The 20489-nt window shown below is 52.5% G+C and overlaps 1 protein-coding gene across 2 annotated transcripts; it reads right to left on the bottom strand.

The window, feature by feature from the left end:
• Positions 1-893: 893 nt before the first annotated feature.
• Positions 894-4067, bottom strand: Irx3 (iroquois homeobox 3). Of its 2 annotated transcripts, none has more exons than XM_048355582.1 (4): positions 3376-4067; positions 2061-3200; positions 1820-1886; positions 894-1375 (listed from the first exon to the last, which is right to left on the bottom strand). In XM_048355582.1, exons 1-4 carry the CDS (start codon positions 3640-3642, stop codon positions 1200-1202), a joined length of 1650 nt encoding a protein of 549 aa, XP_048211539.1. In that variant the 5' UTR covers positions 3643-4067; the 3' UTR covers positions 894-1199. The 2 variants fall into 2 exon arrangements, with proteins under 2 accessions (XP_048211539.1, XP_048211538.1); XM_048355581.1 differs by having other exon boundaries at positions 1182-1375; positions 2072-3200.
• Positions 4068-20489: the final 16422 nt, after the last annotated feature.

The following is a 20489-nucleotide window of genomic DNA, read 5'->3' as shown; positions in this document are numbered from 1 at the left end:
TGAGGGGAGAGGGGTGCCACAAAGAGGCTCTTCTGCCTCATCCCCCCAGGCGCGCTCTCCCTGGTGACTTCTCCCAGTCTGGACTGGATGGCTTTAGGACCAAAGTAGGAAAAGGGGCGCAGAGAGGGTTGCGATGCCGGCCTGGCTGCAGAGGCCACCGGGCGAGGTGCCGAGCCACTCTTGCGTCCTGTAGAGGGAGCTCCAGCCCCAAATTTCCAGGATCTCCACCCTCCTCTCCCTCCTCCCCTCCAGCCACAATCTCGGCTTGAAAGCTGCCGCGACGTGACCCCCTAAGCCCTGCGCCAGGACCTCAAAAGGTGGTTCCTTCCTCAGCACATGAGGAAAGCCTCCTGAAATGCCTGGGACGCACCGATGCCGTCTGACCTGGACCCTCAGGAAGCGCGGCCCTGGGCTCCTCTTTCCAGCACCCCCTCCCCGGGCACCCACATCACTGCGTCTGTACAGAGACGTCTGGATGGCGCAGCGAGGTTGGAAAAAAGGCTGAAAGCTGCGCAGCCCCCCTTAAATAGGAGGTCCAGGATATATCAATTGTGGGGGTCCAAGAATGGGAGTGGGCAGGGTGGAGAAGCTGCAGCCGACCCCCTGGACTGGACGTGTGGATGCTTCCCCCACGAGAAGGCCCCGAAGCCCTGCGGTGGCTGGCTCGCGTGGACTCCTAGCAAGGAGTCTTACCTAGGCTTCTCCCGCCTCGGCCGCCCTTTCTCTTGGGCGCCTCCTCCTGCGGTCCCCCCAGCGCGCCACCTCGGCGCCTCCGCCATTGCTATCCCCTGGCCACGCTCGACCCTTCTCCATGTTTTGGGGAATTCTTCAATCAACCAAGGCGGGAGGGAGGATGCCCAAAACATGGAACAGATCCATGGGGAGGGGCGGGGGGGGGGGCAGACCGGGCCAGTTTATAGTCAAAGTGGCAACCGCTCATTTATTTAGCCAAAAATAGATATTTTCTTGTACAATTTGGTTCACACATATGTACATTTTTCTGTATATACAAAAAGAGCCAAACACACTTATTTTCACTGAAACGCCCTCCCACCCACCCCCCCAACCGCAATCAACACAACAAATCAACCTCACAATCGCAGCTAATTGCGGCTGGGGTGGCACAGAAGTTATTTAGGGAGGGCTGTGGGGGACTGGTTTTATTTTTTTTCTTTCTTTTGTTTGTTTAGTTTTCTCTTTTAAGTATTCATACATACACGGACATGCTTTAAAGTCGTAACTATACACCGTGTTTTGTTTTTACAATCATTACAATGATTTAAAAATCGTTTTCTTAAAAAAAAACCACAACAAACAAAACTAGGACGAAGAGAGAGCTGATAGGACCAGAGCAGCATCCAGGTGGTTTTGAGGCCTGGAAGAGAGAGAGGAGAGAGACAGCAGTGAGACTTTAGGGACACTAAGGTTCTTGGAGAGACCCTACCTGGGATTGGGGCTGGGAGGGGTGTCAGGCACAATTCTGTTCAACTGTGGAAGTATGTGTCCGGGTTAACTATCTGTTGGGGAGAAGGAGCCCGAGGCTGGGAGGAGGTGGACATTAGAGTGGTCACCTTCTCCAGCGGCCTGTTGGTCGGGTCAAGCTGGGGTTCCCCCAGCTCTGTGCCTACAGGCGGCAGCCCGGGGTGCTCGGGCTGTGACTGCCCACCAAGAAGTAACTGAAGACAGGGTTTGTCCCTGCTTTAAAAACTCTTCCCAGCCATGTCCGCCCCGGGGGCCAAAGGCCTGGCGTCCTTTCCTTCCTACTGTCCTCCCACCCACCCACCCACCCACCCATCTTCCCAAACCCCGAGACTCTTACCGCCTGGGAACCGGCTGGAAAGCTGTTTTGAGTAACTTTTTCTCCACTTCCAAGGCACTATAGCGATCTGGGAAGTCAGAGGAAAAGAAGAAGGCCTTTAGAATACTCTGATCTTGGCCCCAGGGTCGTGGGCCCAGGAGCCGAGAGGAAAGCACCTCTGCCTCGACGATCCCCGCCCCCCCGCCTGGTCGTACCCCCCCCCCAAATACATCCCCAGACCCCCTCCCTCTGGACCCTGCACTCTGCAGTCACCTGTTCCGCCCTCTGGTTCTGCGGGCCTAGCGTAGGCGGCTACGGCCGTGGCAGCCGGATGGCCGGTGGCTCCGGGAAGTCCCAGCAGGTGCGGAGGGGCCGAGCCGAGCAGGGAGAGCGGGTGCGGGCGTGGGCCAGGCGGCGGGCCTGGGAAGGGCCGGTTGGTCCAGGAAGGGAATTTGCCAAGCGGCGCCGAGACGAGTCTGTGCGCGGCGGCGGCTGCAGCGGCCGCGGCTGGAGAGAGCTGCAGGGCCGCGGGCGCGACGGCGGCCCCGGGAGGAGACCCTCCCGCTCCGGGAGGCGAGCGACGGGGGTTGTCTGGGCTGGTGGCCGTCTCGGCCAAGGACCAGATTTTGGGCTTCTGCAGGGCGGAGGAGGGCGGAGGGGCTGGAGCGCAGGCGTCCAGGCCTGTGGGGGGCGAAGTTGGCGACGGTGGGGTCGAGGCCGCGGTGGGTGGCGCTGGGGCTAGGTTCAGGATCGGCAGTGGCCGCTCCTCCAAACTCTCAGAGCTGTCTTCGGAGTCGCTATTTTTGGAGTCCGAAATGGGTCTCAGCCCGAGGTCGCCGTCCCTACGCGCTGCCCCAGCTAGGGTCAGCTCAGCCCCAGCCGCCGCGCCGTCCAAGTTCTCCAGATCGATCTCCTCGTCTTCGTCGTCCTCTGCCAGCCCCTCGCCCCCCGTGTCCTCCTCCTCCCCTCCGAGCTCCTCCTCCTCCAACTCCAGCTCGCGTTTGCCATCTTCCTCGTCTTCCTCTTCGTCTTCTTCCTCCCGCTCACTCCCGTAAGCGTTGCCCTCTTCGTCGGTGCGGCTGCGGGGCGCCCACGTCATCTTGTTCTCCTTCTTGAGGCGCCGGCGCGCGTTGGCGAACCAGGTGGACACCTGGGTGAGGGTCATCTTGGTGATGATGGCCAGCATGATCTTCTCGCCCTTGGTGGGGTAGGGGTTCTTTCGGTGCTCGTTGAGCCAGGCCTTGAGGGTGCTGGTGCTCTCCCGGGTGGCGTTCTTGGGACGGGACGGGTCCCCGAACTGGTACTGGCCGTACGGGTAGAAAGCGGGGTGCGGGTGCGGAAACGCAGCGGCCGCGGCCGGATGCTGCACCCCGGGGCTGTCCTTCAGCTCGTACTGGGCGCCCTGCACGCACGGGGAGAAGGAAGGGGACACGCGCAGACGGAGCGCGGGTGAGGTCCTGCCGTCGCCGCCGCCACCCTCCGGCCCCGGACCCCAGCGGCCTGTCCCGTCCCGTGCGCTCCCCTCACCGGGCACCCCGGGTCCGATCCCCCCTTTCCCGGGTTCCCTGGGCTCTTACCAGCTGCGGGAAGATGGGCAGCTCCGCGGCGTAGGGCAGGAAGGCTCCATAGCCCTGAGCGGCGGCGGCCGCAGCGGCAGCCGCGGCGTAGGGCGCCCCGTACACCGACGAGAGCACGTTGGATAGGGAGCCGGAGGCCGCCAGCTCCGAGGCTCCGGCGCCCGGGCCACCCCGGGCCCCGGCGCTGCCGCCGCCCGCTGCCGCTCCCGGGCGCTCGGGTGGGTAGAGAGGGCGGATATACTGGTATCCGAGCTGGGGGAAGGACATGGTGGCCCGCGGGGCACCGACGGAGAGGGGGCCCAGCCTGCGGGGCCGCCCTGCTCAGCGCCGCCCGCGGGCTCCGGTGGGCATCGGGGGCTGGGCCGAGCTGGGGCCGAGCTGGGGCCTCGCTGCCTCCCGCGCTGCTGCGCTCCGCGATCACCTATTGATCTGCGCGGCGGCGGCGGCGGCGGCGGCGGCGGCGAGGAGCCAGGTCAGGTCGGAACAGATTGGCGGAGATTCCCGGGGCTCGGGGCTCTGATTGACATTTCCACGGGGCCGCAAGCCCCTCCTTCTGCGCGCGGCGCTCCCTCCTCTCCGCGGCCCGAGCTGCCTCTGCCCCAGCCGCGCTCCTCACTGCCCTCCTCTCCCCAGCAGTGTCGCGCCTCGCTTCCTTCGCCCTCCTCTAGTTTTCACTCCCCCTCCTCTCCCCTCCCCTCGCTCCTCTCCCCCCACCCCTCGATCGCTTCCGCTCCCAGGGCTCTCACACCCTCCTGGACCCTGGAAAAGTCTCTCCTTTCCCTTTCCTTCTCTTCTCGCTTCTCACGGTTGCCTTTTCCACCCCCGTGCTGTTCCCTTCACTTTTTGTCTGACTCCTCTCTTTTAAATCTCTCTTCTTACTCACCCGTGATGCCCGCCCCTCCGCCCTCCTCAGCTACAGCGTCCCGGGCGAGGGCGGCCTAAAGTTGTGGACACTTTGGGTGTTGTGAGGGGGGTGTGTGTGTCCCGGTCTGCGGGTCGGGCCCCGCCTTCCCCACTGCCCCCCCCTCACCCTTGCCCAAATCTCGAGCCTGACGTTGCGCCCTCTTATTCGACTTTTTCTCTAAGTCTCCTCTCGGACTCACCAATCGCCAGGGCGCCGAACAGGCTGGGCCGCCCACCCCCGGGGTTACCGCGCGCGGGGCGGGGCGGGACGGGGCGGGGCGGAGTCCCTGCCCGCCCCCTGCTGCTCGGGCGGGGCGGGGCGGGGGAGCCGCGGCGCGGGGCCGCGGGTTAGGACTGGGTCAGCTCGCCCCTCGCCGCTTCAGGCTCTCCGGTGAGGGTCACCAGCCCTTGCGATAGCTCCAGGCTGGGACTCACACCAAGATCAAGGAGGGCTAGATTTCACCAAGACCCTCTTCTTCGCCCCCCACCCTAGACCCCCACCCCCGGGCCACGCTCAGTGGCTTAGGAGCTAGGGGAGTGTGCGTGCGGCGCGGGAGTGCGTCCAAGTGACACTTAAAACGGGTCTCGGTGTCTGGGGCTGGCCGGGGAGGCAGCCCCCGGGCCGGACGATCAAATCCTGCCGGGCCTTCCCAGAGTCGGGGCGCGATTCCCTCACTAGATAGGGCAGGCTCAGCTCCAGACCCAAAGGGTACGGTCGCCCTAGGGATCTTGGGGAGCCGGCCACCAGTTAGTAGAGCCAGCGGGTCAAGGGATGGGGGCTGCGGGGGAGGGGGCAAAGGGACCCTGAGACCCCAGCAACTTTCACTGAGCACTTCTAGAAGTTTCCTTGGTGGTATTTTAGGTCGCTCGATACCCTTCACTTTACCTCCCTCCCTTGCCTCCGGGTTCCTTCCACAGCAGTATTTTCTTCTGGCGAGGACCCCCTCCCCCATATACACACCTCCGGAGGAGGAAGGGACAAGAAGCAGAAACTCGACTTTGGTTTTATGGTGGGATATTTCCTAAATCAAACTTGAAATACCAATATCTAAGCGCCCACCCTTCACGGATTAGGGCGTGTCGTTGAGAGCCACATTGAAATTCCCCGAACTGAATCGGCTCCGGGCTAAGCGCTTTAGGCCACGAGGTGAAATCGCGCTTCTGCCAGGCCTTGGGCGGGTGGGCCTCGGGGAGGACTGGGGGTGGGGGGTGGGGGTACAGTGAGGAGCCTAGGCTCCAAGGCGGAAACCAGCTGTCCAACTCTGATTGATTGAGGAATTGAATCTGAATTCCACCAGAGTGGAAGGATTCGAGGGTCTTAATGCTGACTGTCTCTGGTCACAGCAGCTTGGGGAGCTCAGTCCAGAAATGAAGAGTTCCTTGCGTCCCTGAGGTGAACACCCAGCTTGGCCCCAACCCCACCTCCCACCACTTTCTATGGGTCTTAGGACTGTTTGGCGACTCCAATGGGCGTGAACACAGGGAAAATTAGGGAGAGAAAAGCTAAGGAAAGTTTGAGGTTTAGGGTTCGGAAGGGTAAACTGGACAGGTCTCCCAAATTGGATCTGAGCCTCTCCCCCACCCCCTCCTCATCCGCCCCTGCCAGGCGCTGGGCGTTGGCCTTTAAGAGCGCCTTGCCAGAGGAGGCGAGGGCAGGGGCGGCTCCAGCCCTGAAATGTATCTCCGGCGCCCCGATTTCGTTTCCAGTTAAACCTGTCAGAGAGTGTCCTAGGGAGTTTGGGGCTCATCTTCTCAGGAAAAACCTTACAATCGAGGATGGCATTATTTCCCAAACTCTTTGCTGGGTGTTGATCTCCATCTTGACGATTCTCAGGTTTTATCTAGAGTTTGTACAAAGTGCTGGACCAGACCAGGGGTGGGGGCAGCGAGACTGAGGCTCAGCGGTAGGAGAGCTAGGGCTGCGCTCTAAGCGATGGGATGAGATCCCTGATACTTAACCCAGTTCTTCCAGAAGGAAAAACAAACAAAACCCTAACAATTCTGAGCCCAGATGATGTTTCTTCCGACTTAACCAGCTATATCGACCAGGTTACATCGGACTCCAGGCAAACAGAAAGAGGACGGGAGGGCGAGGCTGTTGTCAGAAACGAACTCAGGCCGGCCAGGGCGGCCCCTGGCCCAAATGGTGAACTTCCAGACCCAATCGCGCACACAAGAACCTCGCTCCATTAGATCCCTCAAGACAGGCGCCCCGGGCCTGGCGCAGACGCAGCCTCCCGGTTGCCTAAGTCTCCAGCTGGAAACACCCTTGGGCTGGCCCCAAACTGTACCCTGTATCGGGACTCCGCGTCCCAAGTAGCCCAGTCCTGATGTGCCGCAGGAACCCCCAAATGGACTGGGCCAGTCGGCTCTCGGACTAAACTCTCGGGTCCGCGGGTAGCTGAACCTTTGATCTTTAATCCAAAGACATCAGATCTGGGGGACACACTCGCACAGCTAAGAAAAGCAGGTGCACGACACGTTGATTTGCGAAAGCCACGCGCGGCGCACAAATACACCTCACACAGAAGCGTCTCCACCAGCTCTCCTTCCAACATTCCCAACGCACAGAGCGCTGAGGGACTCGCTGCTGATGCTCTCTGAGCTCGGCTCAGGATCTGGAGAGTACAGAAAAGGTGTCCACCCTTCACGCGCACCGAGAGTCGTGCCGGACGCGTGGCTGGAGCCCGAGAAGGCCCGGCCCGTTCAGGTTCGGACGGTTTCGAGGCGCAGTGCACACAAGCCACCAGGCCCTTTCTTTCTGCCCCTCTTCGCCCAGTCCCGTGATGTGGGCAGGTCCCCAAGACGGCGAGCCTCTGCGGCTCTAGGTCTCCCTGCCGAGGCCCATCTTCCGTCCTTCGCTCTCCAGGCCCGGAGTCCCCCGGCGCGGAGCGGGCTGGCTACCCCACTGCTTCCTGCACACGCCGCGGCGCGCGCTCCCACCGCTTCCTCCCCCCGCGCTCGGGTTACAGGTTAATGAAATGCTCGTTTTCCTCAGTCATTTGTTTTGTTTTCCTGCAAAGTTCTGATAAGTAGCTAACCAACGAAGCTTGTAATTACAATCTTACAGAAACCGGGCCGATCTGTATATAAATCTCACCATCCAATTACAAGATGTAATAATTTTGCACTCAAGCTGGTAATGAGGTCTAATACTCGTGCATGCGATAATCCCCTCTGGATGCTGGCTTGATCAGATGTTGGCTTTGTAATTAGACGGGCAGAAAATCATTATTTCATGTTCAAATAGAAAATGAGGTTGGTGGGAAGTTAATTTCTCTCCGCTCTGTGAAGCGTAGACAAGAATTTAATGATTTAATTACAGTTGTAAGCCCTTTCCATGAGACTTAAATTGAGCTGAGAATATTTTTTTCCTTCTCTCTCTCACTCTCTTTCCTTTCCCTCTCTCTTTTTTTGCGTTCTCTCTCTCGGCTATTAGCAGCTGTCCCGACTCCCCCGGGTGCGATCTGCCACACGCACCCCAAGGGTTTCATATTTGGTCCGGGATCCGGACTCGCAGCACCTCGGGAGGCGCGGGCCCGGGGCCTGCAGAGCTGCCGGAGAAAGTGCTGCCGCTCCCTCCGAGCTGCGAGGACCTCTAAGGCCTTCCCTGGGTCGGCAGAAGCGATCAGAAAACTTTGGGGGAAACTTTGCCAACTTCTCTTTTTGGCTCGAGATTGGCCCAAGGGCTGCCAGCGACTGCGGGCCGTAGGGGCGCCGGCTGGGACCCCGGGCTGGGTTCTAAGCACCGGGAACCGGCCTGGCCGCCCCAAGGAGAAGCCCAGGCCGGCCGGCCAGTCCTTTGCTCCCCTGCTCCGCCCCTGTGCCTTCTCTACCCGGCCGGTTCCCCTGGGTCTCCGAGTGGCCGGCGACTCGCAGCGCCCCTGAGAACCCGCTTGGATCCCGGAGGGATGGGGGACACCGCCTCGTTAGCGCGAACGATTTTTATTTTTCTCCGGGATGATCTTGTTTCCACCAGATTTGGGCAGATCCCCTCCGCTCCCTATCTTGATTTCTCTCTCTGTCGATTCTTTGCACTTTCTGATGTTTTATTGCTGTTATTCCCTTTCCCTTTCCTCCCGTTCCTTAATTCGTTTATCTACTTTATTTCCTAGACCGCTTTTTAGTTCATTTTTCTCAACTCTGTTGCCTCCCTCTCTTTTTGTGCACCTCCCCCCCCCTTTCTGCCAGAGCTGGCGTCCTTCCCCCTACCTGTATTTCTGCGCACCCCCTTCCCTTTCTTCCTAATCCTTCCCCAGTTTCCATTTTCATTCTCCCTCCCCCCCCCAGCCCCAGTCTCAGGCCACTCGAGTTTATCCTCCTCGCGCTCTCCAGGACCTGTCCCCTCCCCCTTTGCCTGAGATCTGTCCCCTCCCCTCTCCGGGTGGATCTGCCTCTCCGGCACCCCCTCGGAGTCCGTCTAGGGAGATGAATGCGTCGCGGTATTGGATGCCGAGGCCACAGCCGGGTGACCGGGCTCGGCCTGCGGTGCGCATTTTCTTCATGCATATTGAGGATATGGTAATGAGCGCGTTTGCATCGTTGCATGGAAATGCTGCGTCTCCAGCAGCCGCTCGGCGTGGACGCAGACCCTAGAGAGCGTCCACCGTGGGCAGCTCGCTATCCCCCGACTCTCAGGCGCTGGAGACCCGGGGAAGGAAGTGACCTCGCCGAGCGCGGCCCAGCCTCCCCCCGCTCCGGCTTCTCCACAAAGGACGCCCGTGATCCCCTCATTAAAGCCTCATTACAGGGACCCCAGCCTCGCTGGCCACGGTTCCATCGCCCCTGGCCTGAGCGGTCTCTGAGACTCTGATGGTTGGAGGCTGGTGGTGGAGGGCCACCAGAAAACCAGTGCATGATCGTGCTATCTAATGGCCACAGATGGTTTGTGCTTCTCGCATGCTCTGGTGCTCTACCACCAGAGCCACCGGCGCGCCATCCACCCCGGACTCATTGTGTACCCTAACCCCGCTCCCCTCCTTAATCTTGGAGGTTACGTTGGTGCTACTTGGTCAGGGGAGGATGTGAAGGGTATTTCAGCTGTCCAGAGCCACATTCTTTCTGGGTCATTCGAGAGCCTCGGCTCCTCCCCACGGGCAGCTGAGCTCGGGAGACCAGACCTGGGCTCTCTCCTCATAAAGTGGAAATTTGGGGGAGCAAGACTGAAGCTCTGCGGTGAGCTCCCAGAGAACCAACATACTAGGAACTCTGGAAGGAAGTGTAGCTGCACTCTCAGAGAAGAGCTGGGAGATTCGCCATCCGGCTGCCCTAGCCCCACTCCTCTCCCACTTGCTGTTAGGAATTCGAGGGCTTTTGGTTCCAATGCAGGAAAACGTGAAGGTCTGGGCTGGCCTGCCATGGTCTAGGGTCGACTCTCACAGCCTTTGAGAATTCTGCTACCACCTCTTTCCTCTGTTAGTGACTTAACATTTCCCTTCAAAGCCAGGCCTTTGGAAATACATATTTCTGGAAAGAAAACTTTCTCCTCCCACTTCTGCAAATTACTTACTTGACAGAAAAGGAAATTGTAAAAGATAAACACAGTTAAAAATCAAACAATGTCCATGCATATTGCCCAAGCTTGCTTGGGAAAGACCTCTTAGAATTCAAGGGCAGGCATGGGTCAATAGCAAGTGTGGAAGCATAAAGTGGTGAATCTTAAAGGAAAAGAGAAAATTGGGAAGATAATTCATCTCATTGTTCAATATTAATTCATTCTCTGTCCTCACTGGACCTAAATCAGTCAGAACCTCAGGAGTTGCCCTGGTATAGTGTGATTCTCTGTTAGAGAGTTTGAAAAACTATCTGATAAAAACATAGTGAGTTGTTACTTGCTACATAATTGTTTTAAGGGTTCCCAAACATTTGGATGATCATGTATAGTTGGGCAGGATGTTCACCAGAGAAGGGGCAAATAGGGTCTGAAGTCACCCTTCCTATGCTTATCAAGTTGTGTGTCTTAGTTTAGAAAAAGTATCTTTCTCTAATTTATTAGCACCCATTTTGGACACACCTTGCAGTTAGAGTAAGGAACGAAGTCTAGAATGGAGCCTTGTGTGGAGTATCATCTCTCCAGGAGAAGATCAGGATTTTCTCAGGACTTATGAAAGGAGTGGTGGGAATTTTGGAGGGGGAGGTGAGAAGCTCAGTTTCTTTTTGATTATGAAGGGCAGTCAGGGTTCACAGTCATTCCCCTCCACCGTTATGCAAATATTGGGAAGGGGGGTTGGACAAACATAATTAGGGTCCAGGCTGGTTGGAGGAGGGGGCCTCATGGTGTCTACATATGTTTCTTACCTTTTATTGATGTTCCAGCTCTATGTAGTTTAGGGACCAGGATTCTGTCTTGTTCTAGTCCACACTGGGTAGAAATTGCAGATTCTTTTGTGTTTACATGTGACAGTACTGAGGTTTGAAGCTTGAACTTAGGGCCTGGACACTGTGCCTTAGTTTTGTTGTTGTTGTCGTTGTTGTTGTTTTTTACTTAAGGCTGCTGCCCTACGACTGGAGCCATAGCTCCACATTTTGCTTTTGGGAGATAAGAATCTCAGAGACTTTTGTGCCCTGGCTCGCTTCAAACAGTGATCCTCAGATCTCAGCTTCCTAAGTGGATAGGATAACAGGTGTGAGCCATTAGTGCCTGTCTGAAAGTTTCAGATTTTTAAAAGGCAAATTGGGGATAACATCAGACCTCAGGTTGTCCATCCGGGTACCTCTGGCCACATCCCTCTTCTTTTCTTTTTTCTTTTTTTCTTCTCTTTTTATTTATTTATTTATTTTTTGGCCTCCACTGTAGACCCTCTCCCTTCCTCTGATTGAATTGTTTGAATTTTATTTGATTTGACAATATTTCAATATTGTGGCCTGGGGGTTTGTTTGGAAAACTGGCAGGCTGAGGAATACAGGATTCCATTCTGCCAGTGGTTTGCTAAAATCTCCCTGATCTTGCTCCAGCCTCCTCTATTCTGGCTTTGCTACTTCCCCCCTCACCTATGGGCCACACAGCTGGCCCCACCTGAGAAGAGGGGCCGGATCAGGACTGAAGGCCAGAAGTCCCAGAGCCTCTTTCCCCATTTTCTCTCTAGCCCTTTTCTGAGACACCTCTTCCTAGGTGGGACATGGTTAAGGGCAGGTTTCTAGAAATCTGGGAATAGATAGCTGTCCTTCTGAAATCTGGCCCCAGAGTTGCAGCAGGCTCAAAGCTTCTGGAAAGACCTTGGAAAATCAAGGCCCTCCTTAGGAGGGTGCCCCAGCTATCTCTGGAGGCCTCTCTGATGAGTGAGGCTAATGCCCTGTCCTTTTTGGGTCCCAAGTATTATCTTCAAGGTATCAGAGCAAAGTCTGCTTCACCCTTCTGTTTCTGCCTCCCTCCCTGTCTTTTCTCTTCCCACCAAATATGTATCCAAAGTCTTCTATTAAACAGGAAAACAAGCAGGACAACTCAACGTAGTGATCAAATCTACTGCAAAGCGTAGTGGCTTACTCATGCCCTCTCCAAGCCAGGGCCTTCCTAGAACCTTAGGATGTAAACTTGTTTGGAAACAGGGCAGATTAATTGGTTCAGAAAATACTTTTCCTTTGGTTTCATCTCATCATGAGCAGGGTAGACTCTCCATCCAATACCACAGTGTCCTTGTAGGATGAGAACAGGGACAGGACCATGGGGGAGAAGATAACCATGTGAAGACACATAGAGACTGGAAGGAGAAAGACACAAGCTAAGGAGGACCAAAGATGGCCAGCAATCACCAGTAGGTAGGAAGAAGCAAGTAAGGGTTTTTTCTAGAACCCTCAGAGTGTGTTCCCAGAGCTTGATTTTGCCTTGTAGCAATAGAAGCACAGGAAGAGAAATCTCCATTATTTAAAGCCATCAACTGTGTGGAAACTTATGATGTTTGTCCTGGTCACCTGGTAAAACGGATAGGAGGTATTTCTACCCGTACCACTTTAAGGTCAGGCATAGTGGTTCATAACTGTAATCCCAGCTCTTCAGGAAGGAAAGACAGGAAGATCATGGTCTAAAGCTGTCCTCAGAAAAGTTGAGCACAAGACTCTATCTGAAAAAAAAAATAAACAGACTTGGGGCATGGCCTAAGTGGTAGAGAACTTGACTCGTAAGCATGTGGCCTAGAGTTCATACCTCAAGAGTGGAAAAAAGAAAAAGAACTGGTACTTTAGATCTTTAGATAGCATAGTCAAGAGAGGTATTTGTAGGGAAATGACAGGCGAGTCGGGAAAACTCTTGAGAAGTTCCCTGTTTCTTTTCCTTCCTTCTTTCTTCCTTTCTTTCTCTCCCTCTCTTCCTCCTTCCCCCTTCTTTCTCTCTCTTTATTTTTCTCTCTCCCTTCCTTCCTTCCTTCCTCTCTCTCTTTCTTTCTTTCTTCCTTTCCCTTCCCTTCCTTCCTTCCTTCCTTCCTTCCTTCCTTCCTTCCTTCCTTCCTTCCTTCCTTCCTCTCTCTCTCTTTCTTTCTTTCTTCCTTTCCCTTCCCTTCCCTTCCTTCCTTCCTTCCTTCCTTCCTTCCTTCCTTCCTTCCTTCCTTCCTTCCTTCCTTCCTTCCTTCCTTCCTTCCTTCCTTCCTTCCTCCTTTCTTTCTCTCCCTCTCTTCCTCCTTCTCTCTCTCTTTTTTTTTTTTTTTTTTGCCAGTCTTGAGGATTGAACTCAGGGCCTGAGCACTGCCCCTGGCTTCTTTTTGCTCAAGGCTAGCACTGTACCAGTTGAGCCACAGAGCCTACTTCTCACTTTTTCTGTTTATGTGGTGCCGAGGAATCGAACCCAGGGCTTCATGCATGCAAGGCAAGCACTATACCACTAAGCCACATTCTCAGCCCTCTCCCACCCTTCCTTCCTTCCTTCCTTCCTTCCTTCCTTCCTTCCTTCCTTCCTTCCTTCCTTCCTTCCTTCCTTCTTTCCTTCCTTCCTTATTTCTTTCTTTCCTTCCTCCTTTCCTTCTTTCCTTCCTCTGATATCAGAGCTGGAATTCAGGGCATCAAATCATTGCTCAGCTTGCTTGCTCATAGTTAGGGCTCTAACACTTGAGTCATGCCTCCTTCAGCTTTTTGTTGATGGAATAGAGATCAAGACAGACTTTTCTTCCAGGCTGGCTTGGAACTAAGATCCTTTAGGTTTCAGCCTCCTTCACAGGTGTGAGGCACCAGCACACAGCAACTTTTGCTTTTCTAAGACAGATGTCACATCTCAGAACTCTGCGCTTGACTCCCACTTACTCTGACCATCTGGCATGCTTTTCAAATTCTTTTTAAGTTTGGTTGTTAAATTTGGTTGTTGAATTCAGTCATGCCTCTAGCTAGAGTTAGCTAGGCAGGCTTTCATCAGTGGGCCTTGAACTTGAAAAATCAAATATGGTAGTACTGAACCATGCCTGGCAAGTGCATTCAAGACTGGCTGGAATAGAGGTCACTGCTCCCTTGAAAGAGGACCCAAGTTCTCGAAGGACACCATTTTCTATCTGAGGTGAGGCGCCTTCCCTTTGTCAAGCAGCTGGCTGGGCTCCACCAGACATTTGAGGAAAAAAAAATCACCTCTAGAGACTGCTGGTTGAGCTATCTATCATATATATTTGATTCTTAGAAACCTTTTTTATTATACCAGGATCCTTCTCACTTTTTGAAATACTCTTATGGTTTCTCTTTTCTATGCCTTATTACAAAAGGATCAGTTTAAAAAATTGAACTGGGAGAGTGAGAGTTTTGTCACCACTGTATCCTCTCAGTTTAGCCCTAGCTTGATATGCCCTAAGTGCCTAAACAAGGCTGAATAATTGGTGAGATGCATGCGAGTGGTGACCATGTCCACCACGGCCCCCAGGAAGCCCCAGCGCCTGACACACACGACCTTGGGAAGTCCCCCCACCCATGAGCATGGGATCAATTTAGGGCTTGGTTTTAATGAATCAGTGAAATCCACTTCTGAGATTAGGTCACAGAAAGACTATGGCTTCCTTCCCCACATTCGGTTGTGGGTGAGCAGCTGCCAGGTATATGACAAGGACAGTATTTGAGACCTGCCTCTGGTCATGTGCCTTCCATAGCCCTCCCTGTCTTTGGGTTACTGTGGCCTGAGTTCCCCCCTGCTGTCTAAGCAGTGAACCAGAGGCACCCAGGTAGGCCCTACCCAGACTGCTAACCCACAGAAGGTGTGCAGTAATAAATGCTTGTTGTTTTCAGATAGGGACTAGCAAATGTCTGTCCACCAGGCTTTGTAAGTAAAGTTTTATTGGAACTTAACAATGACCATTGGTGTACAAATTACTTATGATTATTTTGTACTATAAGAAGAGAAACTAGTGAGAGCTTGCAACGAAACTATATGCCACACTGGGCTAGGTGTTTACTGTCCATCTCTTCACATTGTAAGCTGCTAATATTTGGAACAATTGTTACCTAGAAATAGATAATAACTTCAGAAACAGAAAAATGGACCCCGCTGGGCTTGTACTGTTGAGATCGCTATTCTAATGGGAGTTTAGCTAAACTCAATAGCTATTAACTAAGCACCTACACTGTTCCAGGCATGGTCTTAGCCATATTCAGGATGCTGAATCCTTTACTCCCCCCACCATTCCCACCAATAATTTCTTGTTGTGTAAAATGCAAATCTTTGGTGGTTTAAGCTGCTTTTTAAGGTGGTGTTTTAAGGCTAGGAATTAGGAAGATAGTCTTAGGAATATAGCAGAAAGCTCTTTGTTTGGTGAGGTGAGCAGGGAGCAGGAAGATATTTATCTGCTGCATTTGTGCATAGCCAAATAGCTTGGGCCTCCTGTCTTAGGGCCCTAAATGTTTCATCCTATTCTCTGGCCTGAGAATCTAGCAATATTAAAGGGACTAAGTGTGGCATTAGAGGGGATGCCCAAGCTTTTGGCTGAGGACCACTATGACTGGTCAGTTCCCAGGCCATGCCACTGATTAATTTTTGCAGATTCTCCCAGAGACAAAGCCCTCATTACTATTCACTGCCAGACACTCTATCTAGGCTTACAACCCACAGACAAGGAAGGCTGCTTTTCATGATGGGACTTCCGGCCTAGTCCAGAAGTGGTGCTCAGTCATGCTAGTCCCATGGTAGAGTTTGTATATGTCTACGGCAAGAGAAACAGATGCAAAGATGTGGATCACAGTGCATGGAGAGGAGTTATCAGGAAGTCTAAGTATGACCCCTCCTAACTCAGTAGGGAGCCCTGTCTTCTGTTTGAAATCCAGTCTCACTTCCTACCACCTTATAACCTTTGAGCAAATGACTTGGTCCTCTGTGCCTCAGCTTCCTCCAGTGGGATAGTAACTTCTACCTCCCAGTGCCTACGAGGGGATAATCTCACACATGAAGTTCTAAGCTAACACTTGGTACACAAGTATGAGATTCTAGTGTTCTCATGGTCAAATAGAGATACTCAGAGGTGTCGTAATAATGGCATCTTGTATGTGATGGCTGAGCACCAAGCAGGTCCCAGATTCTAGAACAGGCTGCAGGTATGTAGACAGAGCTGGCTTTTGAGAAGTGTGACCTGTGAAAGGGTTCTGCACTTGGCTTAATGACCTGTGGCCAACATCTTGAATATTTTTTGTTACTTTCTGGTTCTTTATTTATTTTAAATTTATTATTATTATTATTATTATTATTATTATTATTTGCAGTATTGGAGTTTGAACTCAGGGCCTTGAGCTTGCTAGATAGGCATTTTATTACCTGAGCCTGCCACATTGAAATTTTTACATCAATTTGGATTTAAAAATTCGATTCACAAGCTGGGAATGTGGCCTAGTCGTAGAGTGCTTGCCTAGCATGCATGAAACCCTGGGTTCGATTCCTCAGCACCACATAAACAGAAAAGGCCAGAAGTGGCGCTGTGGCTCAAGTGGTAAAGTGAAGCCTTGAGCAAAAAGGAAACCAGGGACAGTGCTCAGGTCCTGAGTTCAAGCCCCAGGACGGGCCAAAAAAAAAAAAAAAAGAAAGATCCATGCATTTGGTTTTCCTTGGGCCCAAAACATGATGTAATTGGTCCTGGACATAGAAGTGGATATGGCCAAGGAGCCCTGTACACCTGCTGGGAAGCCATGCAGTGCCACCACCACGGGGGAGCTCTGTGCCTGGACCTGGGCTGCGATGCTGCTTGGTTGGGTCGAAGCTTTGCAAAGCAGCCCTGGGCTACCAAGAAAAGCCCAGCAAAGTTCAGGCCTGTCTCACCCCATCAAAACCTGGAAAGGAAATCGGGCAGGATACCCAGGTCCCATGATGCACCCAGTTAGGGGAAGGCTACATGGACTCATTTCTACCAGAGGAATACGGTCTTGAATTCTGAAATATTTTTGAAACCTTTGGAAAATCCCTTTAATCACGGATGACAGTTTGACATTTTTCCAGCTGTTTAGAAGCAGTAGGCGAGTCAAGCTGCCCAATGGGGCAGAGGCTGGCATGCTGGGAGATGTGGGTTCTCATCTCCCTCCTTTTCCCTGGCAGAGAGAGAGAAAGAGAGAGAGAGAGAGAGAAAGAGAGAGAGAGAAAGAAAGAGAGAGAGACAGATAGACAGACTGAGACAGAAAGAGGAGTATGTATGTGGGAGAGAGACAGAGATGGTTTTACATGGCTTATGCCAGCACATGCCGTCTGCATTCAGAGACTTTTTTCCTAGAAGGAATTATGTGGCATTTCTCCTCCACACCATTGGGGTTTCTTTCCTGCCTCTGGGCTCCTGACCAAGTACCTTGGGGGTGGGGGGTGAGTCAATGGGGGAGTGATTATCCTCTCTGTGCCTCAGTTTCTCCATCTGTAAAGTGCCATAGGGGAATCTGATGACTTGATGCTTGTAAAATCTTGATAAGATTTTACTACTTTCTCAGACACACGAGTGTGTATTTGGCATCGTTTCTGTCCACACAGAATGCAAGTAGCAGGTATGCAACTCTCACTAGGAGCCCTTTGCAAATACTGCTTCATTTTAACCCCAAATGAACTTGTGAGGTAGGGACTGCTGTGTTCTCCATTTTATAGGTTAAAAAATCCAACAGCAACCAAGACAGTGAGGTTGTATTACCTATCTGAACAATGGGAGGGTGACACAGATCAAGGCATGTTGTACTCATACATTGTCATGTCCAGTTGAAACTCCTTTGTACGACTACTTAAAGATAACTTAAAAGAATTAAATTACCTCCCGCCCTCACACAGTTTGCAAGTGAAAGGATCAAGATTCATGCGCAGGCATCCAGCCTTGCCATAGCTTCAGCTTAATCATCAGGTCATGTATAACTCACACTTTGCTGGAAACCCAGGAGTTGTCCTTCTCTAGTAAAAAATGTAACTTGTTGCAGTACTGTTCCCATATGAAACGCAGATGTCAGATTGTAGAATGCATACATTTTCACAAAGTGAGAATGCCCCTGTGACTGTCACACAGACCCAGAAACGGGAGGTGACCATCCATCCCTCAGGGTCCCCGAGTCTCCTTCTGGTCACCACACCACCTCCAAGGGTCACCTCGGGCTTGGCTTCCAACATCAGACTGGTGTTGCTTATTTTTGTGCTTTATGAACATGAAGTGTACTTCCTTTTGTTTTGTATATCTTTTATTTTTTTGGTCAGTTGTGGGGCTTGAGCTCAGGACCTGGACACTGTCTCTGAGCTTTTCTTTTTCTTGCTCAAGGCTAATTCTCTGCCACTTTGAGCCACAGCTCCACTTCTGGTTTTCTGGTGGTTAATTGGAGAGAAGAAGCTCATAGACTTTCTTACCTGGGCTGGCTTCAAACTGCAATCCTCAGAGCTTAGCCTCCTGAGTCGCTAGGACTACAGACATGAGCCACCAGTGCCCAGCTGTTTTGTATATCTTTTACTCAGCATTATGTTTGTGGGATTTCTCCATGTGGTTTATGTATTTGTACCTGTCTACACACCACTGTTGGCCATTTAGGTGGTTTTCATGAGTAGAGTTGCCAGGACAACCTGATGCTGACTACCTGCCTTTCAGGGACATCTGCTTTCCTTCCTTCCTTTATTTCCATCCTTCCTTCCTCCCCCCTCCCTTTGTTCCTTTATTTCCTTCTTTCCTTTCCTTCTTTCTTTTGCAGGTACTGGGGTTTGAACTAGGGCCTATGTTTGTTTGTCTGAACCACACCTCCAGCCCAGTGTTTTGCTGGTTATTTTGGAGATGGAGTTTCTTAGGCTTTTCTAGCTTCAACTATGATTCTCCAGATCTCAGCCTCCTGAGAAGCTAGGGTTACTGATATGAGCTACTGGTGCCCAGACCCTGCACGCATGTCTGTTTGGCATCTTAACTACTGGATCTATGAGGAGACAGGCACATGCTGAGTGTTGGAAGACACTGCCCACTAGAGTGTCAAAGTTTTATTTTCTAGACATCAAGTAGTACTGTTGGATAGTGAAATCAAAGTCCAACAGTCTAAGAGTGATTTCTCTCCTCTTCCTAGTGATCAGCTAGAGATAAAACAGTATGTTTGGAACTGGTGGATCAGGGTATGCCAAGGACTTATTATGGGGCTTGGGGAAATATCCCACTTTTCTATAATTTCTGCAGAAAGTTCTCTTCCTGTAGCATGAGCTGGAAGGGAAAGCCATATGGGTTCCATGATGTCCTTGTTTAAGACACAAAGCAAAGGGCTCATTTTGAAGCCATGGAACCAGGGCACACAGTGGCATGAGCTTCTCACATGCCTCCAGATCCATGGGTATGAGCACATGGCTGCTTATTCATGAACTTGGCCAAGTCCACATGTGTGATAGTGTGGCCTGCTCATCCTCTTACCCACCATACATGAATGAAGCATTCCCTGTGTGCTCTGAGCTATGTGCCACTGTGGTGAACAAAGCCAGACAGGTCGTTGCCCTCTCTGAGCTTACCTTCTGCCCCTGGGGTGGGGGGAAGACACAGATTTACAGATGGGCGCAAGCAAATTTTAAGTCCTTTGAGAGTGGAGTAAAGGAAATGAACTAAGGTAGGGCAGTGGGGGATGGGGGCTTGGGGAGGAAGATGATGGCAGGACAGCGCAGCCACACAGGGGCGACTGTTTAGAAACAGCTCAAAGATTTCTGTTGCACACAGATGCTCTGTGGGTGTGCACGCTTGCTTCAATACTCTCTACTCTTCTGTCTGGATGGGTTTTGAACCAAGGAACCTACGTGCTCTGTGAATCCTGCAGATGGTCCTGTTGGGCTATTGAAAGTGTTAAAGATGAAAGAATCCATCCTCTCTTCAGGACAAGGGAAAGCAGGAACTTCTGGAAAACATACTCAGTTTCTCTTCCCAGCCTACCCCTCCCTTTTTGTTTCTCTACATTTTGCAAGCTGTGAGCCTGGCTGTTAAGCAACTTAGGATCCACATGGAGCAGTGACTTTTTTTGGTTGTGGGGCTTTTACTCTGGGCCTGGGCGCTGTTCCTGAGCTCTTCAGCTCAAGGCTAGTGCTCTACCACTTGAGCCACAGCAACACTTCCAGTTTTCTGGCAGTTAATTGGAGATAAGAGTCTCATAGACTTTCCTTCCTGAGCTGGCTTTGAACCGAGATCTTCAGATCTCAGCCACCTGAGTAGCTAGGATTATAGGCATGAGCCACCAACACCCCGTGGAGCAGTGACTTTTGATGAGGGCTTTTCACAGCTGGGAGGTTGTGCAGTTTGTCCCCTGGAAGCCCCTGGGTGATTAATGCTAACAGGGCTTTCTCCATTGTGAAAGCCAAAAGGAAGGAAGGAAGAGCACTTTAAAAGGAGAGGGTGGGTGTTCAAGGGCTTGGCCCTTGTACTTCAGGCCCTGGGGAAGGAGGCTGAACCATTTAGCTGGGGGTCGGGCCAGGGAACTGTGGGGAGCCGGATGGGCAAGTGACCTGGGTCAGGTCAGCCGGCTGTGACCTGGGGTCATCTGTTGTGCTTTGATGATCAGAGCTTGCATCATGGACAGCGGCGGAGGTGCAGACAACCGCTTCTGAGGACCTGAGGACACCACCAAACCCACGTCCTGGACTGATTCCTGCATCCCAGGGCATCCAGCTGCAGACATGGCTGCAGGGAGTCTGAGAAGGACCCCACTTCTAGTGTGAGGAGCTCCTCAGGTATTTCAAAGAAAGAAGACATGGCATCATAAGTTCTGAAACATGGTGGTTTGTTTTAAGCATTTGTTACCAATAGATGAAGGTATTTAACAAGCACACAGAAATTGGTATGCAATCCATATTTATCGCCTGCAGGATTTTC

Source organism: Perognathus longimembris, chromosome 10 (genome assembly GCF_023159225.1).
Source record: "Perognathus longimembris pacificus isolate PPM17 chromosome 10, ASM2315922v1, whole genome shotgun sequence".
In the NCBI taxonomy this organism is placed as follows: Eukaryota; Metazoa; Chordata; class Mammalia; order Rodentia; family Heteromyidae; genus Perognathus; species Perognathus longimembris.
This window is presented reverse-complemented; position numbering and strand designations above follow the sequence as displayed.